Consider the following 14,468-nt stretch of genomic DNA (forward strand, 5'->3'; position numbering starts at 1 on the left):
AGGACGGAAGACATGAATTTGACCACCAACTAGACATTCTCTGATGGTAAAGAATCTGCCTGCAATGCAGAAGAACTAGGTTCGATCCCCAGGTTGGGAAGATCTCCTGGAGAAGGGCATGGGCAACCCACTCCAGTATCTTGTCTGGAGAATCCCCCTGGACAGAGAAACCTGGCAGGCTACACACGGGGTCACAAAGAGTTGGACATGACTGAGCGACGACTAAGCACAACACAGGTATGAAAAATGCAATTTTATCTCCCTTAGAATTAAATCTTAACCAATGTACTTTTAAAAAGTAAAATACTTAGCTAAATTAAAATAGTATGGTTTCCACTCTTTCTAGGTAACCATTTTAAAGATCTCTGCTCTACAAAGAATCAATGAATTAGAACCTTAACTGGCTTTAAATAACTTTAAGTTTTTAAACAAGACATTTTATAACTGGAAATTTTTAGAGGCATGCAGACTGTAAGAATAAGAGCGTAGATCTTCCAGAAAATATTTAGCTGAGGGACAATCAGAGGAGGGGCACTAAGCTTTAAAAGCTACACATTTTCTGAACCTGCCAGTAAAGAGAAAATTCCTATCCTTCAGTGAAAGGTCAAGGGAATCAGGCAATGAGGAGTAAGAACCATGTTGCCAAGGGTTACAAAGAACTGAGAAAAGTAATTAATGTCACTCAATTACAACTCCATCCATGAGGAGCTGAAGTATTAAACTTTCTTTCTCAAAACAGTACAGACACAGTGGAATATTATGCAGCCATTTAAATGATTATTCTTCCTATCTATTTTCATTTTCACAGTAAATTAGGATGCTCAAAAATATAGATGAAAAAATTATGAAACAATATACATGCCATAATTCCAATTTCAAAATAAAACAAAATATATACATACATGTAGGTAGAAAAAAGTATGAAAGGACATACACCAAAATGTGAATGACAGAACTAACAGTGATAGGATTATGAGTGATTTTCATTTTCTTTGGTATATTTTTCTATATTGTCTAAATGTTTTCTGGTGAACACTGTCCATTTCAAATAAGAAAAACAATAAAGCTATTTTCATTCCAGAGAAAATATTAGCAGGAATTTAATAGTTAAATTGCCTGGGAAACAGGATTCTTTTTATCATAAACCTACCAGGATCCCCTTTACTGTAAAAAGACTTAAAATGTATTCTATAAATATACTGGGGACTCTTACGAACAATGAAAGCACACCTCGCTTTATGAGATATTTGTGAAAATTCCTCTGAAAACTGAAGTTTTTAAGAGAAATTAATACTTGAATTGGCTACTTAAATCTTATTTCAAATTCTTCTGCATAGAAGAACATCTACTCCCTAATTTATCTTGTGAAAATCCAGACTCTTTGCTTAAAGCAAGATTCACTCTACTTTTTATTCCTGAGAGAGAAATCCATCATGCTTTGATTTAGGAAACCAAGTGGTCTGGAATTCTAATTACTGAAAATTAAACACTATCATTCATATACAGTCAATGTCTTACCTCTGTTTTCCACATATTCACTATAGGTAAAATGTATCTAAGAATCTCAATGATGAAAACACAGGCCTTTTAAGTAATGACCAGCAAGAGCCATTGCAGATAGAAAGTTTTATTCAAGCTTTATCAAATGGACTGTTCAAAAAGCATATACAAGTGCAAAAAATGTCACATGCAATCAAACTTGTTTTGCCTTTTATAGTCACTGGTTCTCTTTTGGAAAATAACACACATTTGAGTGACTTCTAATTCAAACATTTCCCAATTGTTTCTATTTATTTCCTTCTTTAAAGTAAGCAACAATAGATACATTTTAAGTAACTGATCATCTTTCTCATCTTTATCCTACTAAAAAAAAAAGCCTATAAAATCAAACCATAGACTGTCCAGAAATCTGAAAAGGTTCATTTACATAATAAATTCCCATACATAAGAAGTCATATACAAATGATATTTGCAAAATGGATAAAAATTAGAATAAGCAGTTTGAAAGTAAACATACAGTAATAATTTCTTATCTAAATAATCAATCAAATGAATAATATATTCATCTGATAATACCCTTTCACAATATAAAAGAAAAGTGCTCAGAATACATTTTAAAAAATAAAGACAAAAGTCTCACAAAACTGAAATACTTTAAATAAAGATGGTATCATGGAGAATCTTTGCTACATTTCTGTTCCCAAGACAGGGAGGCAGGTGTTAAGCTTAATCTGAAACCAGAAACAGACTACAACATGAAGCTTGCAATTGCAAAGCTTCCAGCCTCGGGAAGATATAAACTGTCTTGGAAATGTCCCCACATGTCCTTCTTTAGATATAAGCCATGAACATAAAATCTGATTCCTCAGCTAGACTGTCAACTGACCGAGTCAAGTCACTTTCCTTGACTGTACTTTCCTAGCCCACTATCAACATTCACTCAGTGAGGGCTCCAAGGAACAAATAATTGTCCTTTGAAGATAATTTGTTCATTAGGATTGATACGGTACCTACTCAAGAAACCGACACAAGAATAGAAGACAGCCACTGAGTAGTAGTGTCGTCACGCTCTCTGGAGCCTCACCGGGGCCAACCTGGAAGGCCACCTCGGCAGCACCCCGTTCCTAGGGAGGGGGCTGAATTCTGCAGGAAGAAGCCTGAGTCATGGGAAAAAGGAAGACTCAAGCTCTCTCTTCATTTGGTACTCGAGTTGTGATCTTAATGAATTCCATCCTACGTGCTAATCACTATGGTAAGAGTAGTTTAACACAGCTGATGACGTCACCCTGGGCATTCCAATGCCCAGGGCACCAGGTGTGCACTTTACTATGTACTTTAATACTGAAATTACTTAAAATACTTCAAAAGTCCTATTTCCAAGTTTCTTTCAACTCAATAAGATTTCAGATCACTCTTACTTTCTTATGTATGCTTTTCTTCAAGTTTATTTGCTTAACAGTATCCTTTTCATGAAAGGATATGAAAAAATTAAGCTAACTTCACTTTAGAGGGAATTTTTTTTTTTTTGAATGTTCTATAGATTCTGAAGGCAGTTCTAAATAAGAGCCTATCAAATGCTCTTGGGAGACTATTTTGAAGGACAAAATTCCTTCAAAAGTATGCAAAATCCCTCACTACTCTGTCCCCCATTAGCTAAGCACCTGCCCTCGGTAGGTGTTACCCTCACACACATTCTCTGTGTGAATGAACAAATACAATTTATTTGGATCTTGAACTTCTAGACATTTGATTTTAAAAATCATTCTCTTGGGATCCTTCTTTTTAGTCTAGCTAGCTGGAATTATTTTCTAATATTTTATATCTCAATTCAGTGCATTTAGGAGAAAAGTTTAAAATCAAGCCACCAAGTTTAATAAAATGGTTTTTTTAAAAAAAGATCAGTAGAAAATGGGAAAATGGACAAAACAGGAAATGAAAAGGACTCAGTGGCCAGGCAGGTGGCAGCAGATGGTGGCCAGCTGCAAAGATGCACAGGAGAGTAAGTGTCTCTGTCTGTCCGTCACTGTCTCCAGCACAGCTCAACTATGAGGGGACGTGCCTCCTCCTTCCCCTGCCTCCCGGCACAGTGCCTACCACCTTCAAGGTGGGGGAGAGAGACTGGTGAATGAGAGAAGGACCAGAGAGACAAGACAGAGGGACACAGGGCCCACCTTTGCTGAGATTACTACGTGTGGCATCTCCTCTCTGGCTGCCAAATCAAAGAGCAGGCAATGGATGCTTTTGCCTCCTGCCCTGGAACAGAGTTCACAATGCATCCTATGTCACTAAATGCAATGCGTAGAACAAGTAGTCAGAGAAACTAATTTTTAACCAATAACCAAAGACCAGTGTCCTGAGTTCTAAGAAAATAAAAACTAGTGTGTATGTATCCTTCAAGGGGCTTAGGTCAAGGCAGGAGGCACTAATTTTCTAAAAAAAAACTCTTCCTTGTTAGATTTTGAGAAATAAAGCAGACTGCCCCAGTTTGGACAATATATAACTAGGGTAATCACATATTTTATAGTCCAAAATGGGGTATTTTGCAGAGTAAAAAGGAACATGAGAAATAATTATTCTAGGAAAAATAATCACGCCAAGACAGCAGACATGAATAAGACTGTCCTCGGTAAACAGACATTCGATGTTAACACAGCATCCTTTTTTGTAAGTTTGTACTGTTTCCTTTTCTCCAGTTTTCTGTGAAACCACGTAATGTAACATTCAGCAGTAAAGTGATACTGAACACTGAACAGCATCCCAGTTCTGATCCCTTGAGAAGATGTTTTCTAAGTGACCAAACAGAATTCCAACCTTCTTCCCCACACTTGAGGTTTTTTCAGCAGAAACTGATGTTTTAAGTGGATCTGAAGAAAAAGTCTCTTTTAATTTCTCTAACAGAACAAAAAAAGAGTACAACTGTGATTTAAATTACTTAAGGTTCACTTATACATTTTTACCTCCCAAAATATTAACAAGAGAAGTTAATCATCTCTTGTTCATGAAGCAGACATCTGAAACGATAAAACCCAATTATGAGTCGATGTCATAACAGTTTTAAAATCTTTATCATTAACCATGAGATTTTCACAAACACATATGCCACAAAATATTTTAGAAAAGCTACAGAGCCATCAAAATTAGAAAGTCTAATCTGTGGAGGGCTAGAGAGTTTCCCCAGGTGATGAACTCGCACCCTGGCACACGTCAGCAGGGCAGCGCAGGAGCGCCCAGGGGCTCGGGGGGCCGGGCAGGCGAACAGGCTGATCAGTTTCGGAACAGCAGCATCCGCTCGGAGCACGCCTGCCCCACCAGCCTCGCGTACTGCAGCACGGCCGCCTCCTCGCTCGGGCCTCTCTGCTGCTTCTTGTAAACACCGTAAGGCATTATGGCTTTCTTGTAGAACACCCGCAGGCGGTCAGGCTCCTTGCTTCGACCTTCGTCCACTGCAAGAACAAAAACTACTGATTAAATACAGTCACCTACCAGACCACTTTTCACGTCCTAATTTAAGAATACTGAAGCATATATAAGTTACGTATTAAGAAGTCCTCTCTGAGCGGCACGTTCAAACGAGGGTGTGCACTATTCAGATCAATGTGCGTATGTTAATAAATAACAAATGCCTTGCTTTCGCTGTTGCTGTTGTTCAGTCACAGAGTCGTGTCCGACTCTTTGCGACCCCATGGACTGCAGCATGCCAGGCTTCCTCATCCTCCACCATCTACTGGAGTTTGCTCAAACTCATGTTCATTGAGTCTGTGATGCCATCCAAACTTTAGGGAGAGAGAAGGAATTGTATGTAATTTAAAAAGTAGCCTTCAATCTCTTATTAGTTTATTATACATAATGAAGTTTGCAGCTTTCCAAAACCTTTCCTGAATCTGATTTAAATTTATTTTGCTTCCCAAGTCAACATGTAACTTTGCAGTGCGGGCTTCTGCTGACTCAGCAGTTTGGGCTGACTTGAGCTGGTCAGGTTGGAGCCATGGGCACTCATCTTGTGGGCAAGCGGGCAGATGCTTACAGCTTTCACAGAGATGGCCACTGTCAGTTCTCCTCTTCTTCCATAGAGAAGAATTCCTGGTTTTCAGCAGAGCAGACTGTGTCCCAGCCTCCCTTGCAGCTGGGTGTGGTTTTGTGACTAAGTTCTGGCCCATAAAACAAAAGCAGACAGGTCTGGTAGGACAGCTGGTCCAGGCCTTTGCCTCTTGAATTTTTCAGCCCTTCCTTCATTCTGCCTCTTGGAGTAAGAGTGGCACGGTAGGAGCTCTAACCTCTATCTTGAGCTTGAGGTTAAGAGCTTTCCCTCAGTCTGGCAAAAACAAAAGCTAGAAGGAACTATCTTATTTAAGACAAATTATTTTGAGTTTCTATTACTGGCAGTTGCTCTGAAGCCTAATACAGAAAACAGTGTTACAGTTATCTTTAAAATATATGTTTTTTTAAAAAATAAAATCACTGTCAGCAAGACCAGTTCTCAGAATCATTCCATGGCTGACTAAATATCAGAACCATCTAAAGAGTTTTTTTTTTTTTTTTTTTTAAATGAATCCTATCCTCAGAGATCTTGATCTGAAAACTGACTGGAATGCACCTGCACATCAGTGTCTTCTTAAGCCTGAAAGGTGGACTGAGAACCACTCTCCTAGAAAACACACACACACCAGGGTTTATGTATGCACTATGGTCAACTCAATATAAGGATATTTGCAATGCTCCATCACACTGAAAAACTGGAAGCAACACGGATGCCCACCAGTGGAGAACTGGGCAAACATGTCAGCGCACATCCACACGGCAGAACGCTATATGGCTGCTAAAAAGACAGAGGAAGATAGACAGCTATGTAAAAAAAAAGAGATGAGTTCAATATAAACAACTCTTCTTTCTATGAAAAGCCTAGTATACGCATAGAAAAAATTTGGACAAACATAGGTCAACCTGTTAACAGTCAAAGTGAAGTTGCTCAGTCATGTCTGACTCTTTGCAACCCCATGAATTGTAGCCCATGGAATTTTATAGGCAAGAGTACTGGAGTGGGTTGCCATTTCCTTCTCCAGGGGATCTTCCTGACCCAGGGATCAAACCTGGGTCTTCTGCATCACAGGCAGAGGCTTTTACCTCTGAGCCACCAGGGAAGCATAGAAAAAATCTGGACAAACATAGGTCAACCTGTAATAGTACTTATCTCTAACTATTCCCTTTGCCGAGAACCACCCCAGTTTCTACTATCACCCTCCCTGAGTCCTGGGCCCCTTTTCTCTTCAGCCGAGGGCTGGTAGTGGTTTCCTGCTACTGCTATTCTCTGGATCAACTCTCTGTGCCTTGCTTGGCTTTCAGCAATACCATTGCCTGTTATCACCAATCTCCTGAATTAAATGTTCAGTTCAGTTCAGTCGCTCAGTTGTGTCCGACTCTTTGCGACTCCATGAACCGCAGCACGCCAGGCCTCCCTGTCCATCACCAAATCCCAGAGTCCTCCCAAACCCATGTCCATCGAGCCGGTGATGCCATCCAACCATCTTATCCTCTGTCGTCCCCTTCTCCTCCTGCCTTCAATCTTTCCCAGCATCAGGGTCTTTTCAAATGAGCCAGCTCTTCGCATCAGGTGGCCAAAGTATTGGAGTTTCAGCTTCAGCGTCAGTGGCTGTGGTATACCTGGCTGGACACACTACGGTCAAAGTATGTGCTTTTCCTTACAAATATCCAACTGAAGCAGAAAACCCACATACTTTAAACCAACTAAATATTTAACATTTACTAGGCTGCCGCATCCTTTAGCATGGATTGCAATACAGGAATCTCCATCACTCAGCAATAGATGCTACTTGCACGGAAAGACCAGATTCAAACATGCTTAATGTGCTCAGTTGTGACTTTTTATGGCCCCATGGACTGAAGCCTGCCAGGCTCCTCTGCCCAGGGAATTTTCTGGGCAAGAATATTGGAGTGGATTGCCATTCCCTCCTCCTGGGGATCTTCCCAACCCCAGGGATCGAACCTAAGTCTCTTGACTCTCAAGCACTGGCAGGCAGATTCTTTACCACCAGTGCCCCCTGGGAAGCCCCCAAGTATGCTTAGAAACTAATACAAATGGAAAACTAGTAGAGATAAGTAAGACAGCAAAGGCGAGAAGAACACTGACAAAATTGCACAAAATCTTCTAAATCTAAAACCTTGAATTTTTAAAATGGAATTTTAAAGCATGTTTATATTTAACTATGTAGAATGATGTTTAATAGTTTAAACCCTTATCCTAAAATATCTTAAGACAGACATCTTTTAAGATTCAAATGTATGGAACACACTAACAAATAAGAACTTAAAAGTTTGACATGCCATTATCTTATTTTATCTAAAATGAAATGCTACCCTCTAATTTTTATCCTTTTCCAGTCTGACATATAAACATGAAAACAGAAGCTTAGGAAAAACCCACCATTATGTATAATTTACATCAACTATTTTAAAGTGCATACTCCTAGAGAACAGGAAATTTTGTGTTGTTTTATTTGTCAAAAATATATTTCATTTCTATTTACTAAGATTACAGGAAAAGCTTTAAAATTATATGTGTATAAAATTTGGGGGAAAACACTATGATATACAAGTTTTAACTACTGAATTCTAAACAGTTCTGTGATGCTGCTGAATCTATTTTTAACTTATATATCTAATTTAACTTCATTGCTGGTGTTCAGTCTCTCAGTTCTATCTGACTCTTTGCAACCCCATGGACAACAAGCATGCCAGGCTTCTCTGTCCTTCTCCATCTCCCAGAGGTGGCTCAAACTCATGTCCATTGAGTCGGTGATGCCGTCCAACCATCTCGTCCTCTGTTGTCCCCTTCTCCTCCCACCTTCAATCTTTCCCAGCATCAGGGTCTTTTCCAGTGAGTCAGCTCTTTGCATCAGTTGACCAAAGTATTGGAGCTTCAGCTTCATGATGCCCATCCAATGAGTATTCAGGGTTGATTTTTCTTTAGGATTGACTCATCTCCTTACAGTCCAAGGACCTCTCAAAAGGCTTCTCCAACACCAGAGTTCGAAAGCATCAATTCTTCAGTGCTCAGCCTTCTTATGGTCCAGCTCTCACACCCATACATGACTACTGGAAAACCCATAGCTTTGATGAGACACACCTTTGTCAGCAAAGTAATATCTCTGCTTTGTAATATGCTGTCTAGGTTGATCATAGCTTTTTCCCCAAGGAGCAAGCATCTTTTAATTTCATGGCTATAGTCACCATCTGCAGTGATTTTGGATCCCAAGAAAATTAAGTCTGTCACTGTTTCCACTGCTTCCCCATCTATATGAAATGAAGTGATGGGACTGGATACCATGATCTTAGTTTTCTGAATGCTGAGTTTTAAGCTAGCTTTTCACTCTCCTCTTTCACCTCCATCGAGACTTCTAAATTAATTTATAGCATTTTGGAGAGCCCTACAGCATAGAAATCAAATTCAATAGTTCTTTTTATTCCAAATACTTTCAAGGCCTTTGTTCTGGATTAAAGCAGTCAAATGCTCAAGATACTTAAAAAGTAGGTGTCAACTAGATGTTGGCTTCTTAATATCCTATATAATTACCACAAAAAGTGGTAATCATGAATTTTAAAATCATCTCCTAATTCCCTTCAATGTTAATATATCCAAGTCATTGGAGATGCAAATATATTTGACCTCAGTGTTCAAACACTTCGGAAGTTCATGGCATTGTGGTTACTGTTACTGTTGCTTAATATTCCAAATGCTGTATTCCTGGTGCTCTATCAATGATTCACCAGAAATAATGAGACTTAATTGAAACTTTTTATAAAGTTATTGAAATTAGTTTTCTTAATTGTCCCATATTCTCTAATTTTCTCATCACACTTTGTAAAAAAGGGCACTAAAACATACACATAAAAAGTAGCACTAAAGTGTATCTTTCTCCATGTAAAAAACAACTTAGACTGCAACTCAAATCTAGAATGTAAACTTGGAATTCAATCTACCCAGTGGTGCCAAAATATCAACCTAAGACTGCCAGTAGTTTTGAAACAGAGATCAACAAGACACACAGTAAGAGAAACAAAGAAATGATACATTATGAACATTTTAAAGCCTGATACTTCAGTAACTTGAGCAAGCTCCAGGAGCTGAAGGACAGGGAAGCCTGGTATGCTGCAGTTGACAGGGTCACAAAGAGTGGGACACAACTGAGTGAGTGAACTGACTGATTTCAGTAACTTGAACTAATTTGACATTTTCTAGGAATTAGCCATCAATGAAATTACAGAATATTCAATATATGCACATTAGTTTCTTATTTTGTATCTTTTTAATTCATGAAAACAATGCTTTTTTAGGAACTCAAATAATACAGAAACAGAGAGAGTGATGTCAGCTCTCATATACAATCCTTTCTCCTACCACTCTCCACTTTAACTCAGTAAGTTATCAATGTGTAACAATTCCAAGACCTGTATTTAAATACTTAAATACAGATTGGGGGGGGTGGTCACATTGTAGCCACATCTTGTATTAAGGCCAGAAAATCAGATCAAATACCCTCTTAATGGGTACTCTTTTTATCTCCAGAAACCACCGATGATTATTATACAAAACATTGCTTTCTGGATTTAATGGTCTGCAGTTTTATAATCATTAGTTACATCTGCAACAAAGGCAGAAAATATACTGTGATTCTCAGTATATTGTGTATAACTGTATTAAAATCTAAATTTAATACCTAAATAAGAAAAATTCTACCAGATACTTAAAACACTGAATATTAGTTGGTCTACTTACTAAACTTAAAAAGAAAATGCATCCCAAGTCCTTAGGAAACCCTCTTGTGAATCATATTTGTTGCCTGCCTGACAGATGTTAGTGTTTGTAGACAACGGTCTACATAACTAAACCCACACAATACAACAGGTCTCTTCTTAAGAGGACCTTGAAGATACAGAAAAACAAAACCATCCTGAGATTAAAGGCCATCTACCATGACCTAGTCACTCAGTCGTGTCCGACTCTTTGCGACCCCATGGACTGTAGCCTACCAGGTTCCTCTGTCCATGGGATTTTCCAGGTAATAGTACTGGAGTGGATTGCCATTTCCTTCTCCAAGGGATCTTCCTAACCCAGGGATCGAACCCGGGTCTCCCGCATCATAGACAGACGGTTTACCGCCTGAGCCACCAGGGAAGTCCAAGATAAACTGCCATCTTGTTTTGAGATGTCTTAAAAAATGTGTGCCAACAAGAACTTCTTCCATCTTTTCTTTCTCTAATGCATCACTATTTAATTCCATAAAATAAAAACCAAAAGCAATTTTGCAAACCCTTTTCTGAAATGAGTGTTTGATCGCGAGTGATACAAACATGCTGTCAACTCTGTGATGTTTTAATCTTCAAGGAAAACTCTGGTGGGCAACAAGTGCTTGATTTCCTCCCAACTTTTTATTCACAGGAGATGAACTGTGCATCTCAGGCGCTTTCAAAGGAAAAGAATCTAGAGATCAAAGCTCTACTTTTACTTCTTATGGGAATATACCTCATTCATTATTCTTAAAGAGACTTTATAACTTCTAGGCTTTCCAGAAAGTGATAAGACAGTCTATTTTCTGAACTTCACTATTTATTGTTATAGCATTGCATGAACGTGACAACATAAACATAAAAACAAGTTCCATACTTTGCAGATTTTCCTAAAGATAGTGGGCTAAATGGCAGACTCGGCAACATTAACAAAACGGAATACAGATGGGCAAGACTCTGACATGATGGAATCTGAAAATCTGAACAAATAAATACGTGACAGAATTCAATGGTGAAACCAAATTCAACTCTGTGAAGTCTGAAGTCAAATATGATTTAGAACTTTTTAAAGTGACAAGAGGTTTAAATTGCTACGGTTGAGTATGTGGGGGATGGTTGAGTACAGTTGAGTGTGTGGGGAGAGAAATTTGAGGAAGCTTTTTAGTATGGGACAGCAAAGGGCCAGGCAAGGGAATGCACAGCAGTTAAGACAGAAATCAATTGAGCTCAGTCAGCAAAGTCTTCAAGCCCATTTCGCGGGAGGCTCAAAAATCGATTTGGGAATCCATCAGGGAGAATTACACATTTTCAAATTCTATAAGGAACACTGTTGCCAGTCATTTCACTCATAATTTTTTATAAAAATGAAAACTAAGAAAACAAATCTAAACTTAGTTTATTTGTAAAAGATTATGTAATGACAGTTTCAAATATGGGAGACCTGGGTTCAATCCCTGGGTTGGGAAGCTCCCCTGGAGAAGGGCATGACAACCCACTCCAGTATTCTTGCCTGGAGAGTTCCATGGACAGAGGAGCCTGGCGGGCTATAGTCTACGGAGTTGCAAAGAGTCAGACTCGACTGAGCAACGAACACTTTCACTTTATGGAGACAGTTCTCCTATCAGACAATTCACCCATTCAGGGTGTATGAATCGATGGTTTTCCCTAGTGGCTCACACGGTGAAGACTCTGCCTGCAATGTGGGAGACCTGGGTTTGATCTGTGGGTCAGGAAGATCCCTTGGCGAAGGGAATGGCTGCCCACTCAGGTATTCTTGCCTGGAGAATCCCACGGGCAGAGGAGCCTGGAGGGCGACAGTGCACAGGGTCGCAGCCCTGGACATGACTGAGTGACTAGCACTTCCACTTTCACACCACACACTTCGCCTGTTTAGAATGCATGAACCAGTGGCGTTTAGTGTGGTTACAGGGAGGCGCAATCACCACAACAGTCCATTTCAGAGCATTTTTAGCAGCCTACAAAGAAACCCCATACCTATTAGTGGTCACTCCTCATTTCCCCCAATTTCCTTAGCCCTAAGCAATACCAATCTGCTTTCTTTCTCTATGGAATCAGACAATATGTGACCTTTTGTGACTGGTTTCTTTCATTTAGCATGGTGTTTTCAAGGTTTGCCCACATTACAGCAGTATTAGCACGTCATTCCTTTTCACTGTGAAATAATAACAGTTTTGTGGGGATATACACTGGTCCCCCTCAACTGCGGTTTTGCTGTCCTCGGTTTCAGTTACCCATGGTCAAACCACAGTGCAAAAATACTAAATGGAAAATTCCAGAAATAAATCATTCATAAATTTTCAGTTGGGCACTCTTTTAGGTTGTGTGTTGAGACCTCGCACCATCCACCCCACCCCTCCAGTCATCCATTTGTCAGGTGTATTCCACCAGCTAGTCACTTAGTAGCTATCTTGGTGCTCAGTAACCAGTCAATCCTAAAGGAAGTCAACCCTGAATATTCACTGGAAGGACTGAGGCTGAAGTTGAAGCTCCAATGCTTTGGCTACCTGATGTCTCACTGACTCATTGGAAAAGACCCTGATGCTGGAAAAGATTGAAGGCAGCAGGAGAAGAGGACAGCAGAGGATAAGATGGTTGGATGGCATCACCGACTCAATGGATGCGAGTCTGAGCAAACTCTGGGAGACAGTGAAAGACAGGGAAGCCTGGCATGCTGCAGTCCATGGGGTCACAAAGAGTTGGACACGACTGAGCAACTGAACTGAACTCTTACTTAATAATGGCTCCAACATGCAAGAGTAGTGATAGTGGCAATTTGGAGATTCTCTTACCATGGCTAGTTTATAAATTAAACATAGGCATGTACACATAGGAAAACACATGTATGCAGGGCTCAGTATACCCATGGTTTCAGGCATCCACTGCAGGTTTAGAACACCCCCCTGAGGGTTAAGGGGGAATGACTATATCCATTTTTATTTATCTGTTCAGCAGTTGATGGACATATGGGGTTATGTACACTTTTAAACTAGCAATATTATAAGTACTATTGTATGGACATTTGTATATAAATTTTTGTGCGTTTTCATTTTTCTTGAATATATACCTAGAAGTGAAGTCGCTGGATCATGTAACAAACAGTGCTCAGTCTTCTGAAGAACTGCCAGATGTTTTCCAAAGTGGCTGAACCATTTTTCATCCCTACCTGCAGGGTATGGAAGTTCTAATTTCTTTACATCCTCGTCAACTCTTCTTTTTTTCAATTGCAGCCATTCTAGTGGGTATGAAGTGCCATCTTATTGTGATTTTCATTTGCACTGGGTCAAACAAAGCAAATGACATTTTCTTTTCATGTGTTTATTGGTCGTTCATATATTCTCTTTGTATTCAAATTATTTGCTTCTAAACTGGGTTTTTTATTTAGCTCTTAGAGTTGTTTATATATTGTGGATATTAGATCTCTGTCAGATAATATGATCTGCAAATATATCTTCCCATTCTACGAACTGCCTTTTTACTTTGTTGATTATGTCTTTGGAAGTATATAAGTTTTTAATTTTGATGAAATCTAGTTAGTTTTTCTTTGGTTGCTGTGCTTCTGATGTCATATATAAGAACCATCACTGAATCCATGGTCATGAAAATTTACTATTTTTGTTCCCTAAGAGTTTTATGATTTTAGCTCTTACATTTAGGTCCATTTTGAGTTAATTTTTGTATATAGTGTGAAATGGAGAAGGCAATGGCAACCCACTCCAGTACTCTTGCCTGGCAAATCCCATGGATGGAGGAGCCTGGTAGGCTGCAGTCCGTGGGGTCGAGGAGTTGGACACAACTGAGCGACTTCATTTCCACTTTTCATTTTCATGCACTGGAGAAGGAAATGGCAACCCACTCCAGTGTTCTTGCCTGGAGAATCCCAAGGACAGAGGAGCCTGGTGGGCTGCCGTCTATGGGGTCACACAGAGTCGGACACGACTGAAGTGACTTAGCAGCAGAAGCAGCAGCAGCAGTGTGAAATAGGGGATCAATCCCATTCTTTAGCATGTGGATATCCAGTTGACCCAGGACCATCTGTTGAAAGATTATTATTTTTTGCCCACTGAACTGTTTTGGTATCATTTTTGAAAATCAATTGATCATAAATATGAGTTTCTTTTCAGACTCACAATTCTAGTCCATTAATA

The 14,468-nt window shown here is 39.5% G+C and overlaps 1 protein-coding gene across 4 annotated transcripts in view; it reads right to left on the reverse strand.

Moving 5' to 3' along the window:
• Nucleotides 1-859: 859 nt before the first annotated feature.
• ATE1 (arginyltransferase 1) overlaps nt 860-14,468 on the reverse strand; it is a 165,213-nt gene continuing 151,604 nt past the window's right edge. For 3 of the 4 annotated variants that reach the window (XM_040254905.1, XM_040254906.1, XM_040254904.1), the window contains exon 12: nt 1,710-4,943. In XM_040254905.1, the coding sequence (XP_040110839.1) occupies nt 4,765-4,943 (179 nt within the window). In that variant the 3' untranslated portion in view covers nt 1,710-4,764. Of the gene's footprint in view, nt 4,944-14,468 lie in introns of all 4 variants that reach the window. The other variant, XM_040254903.1, reaches the window with a different exon arrangement.

The sequence above is a fragment of the Oryx dammah genome, unplaced genomic scaffold (genome assembly GCF_014754425.2).
Source record: "Oryx dammah isolate SB20612 unplaced genomic scaffold, SCBI_Odam_1.1 HiC_scaffold_14, whole genome shotgun sequence".
Lineage (NCBI taxonomy): Eukaryota > Metazoa > Chordata > Mammalia > Artiodactyla > Bovidae > Oryx > Oryx dammah.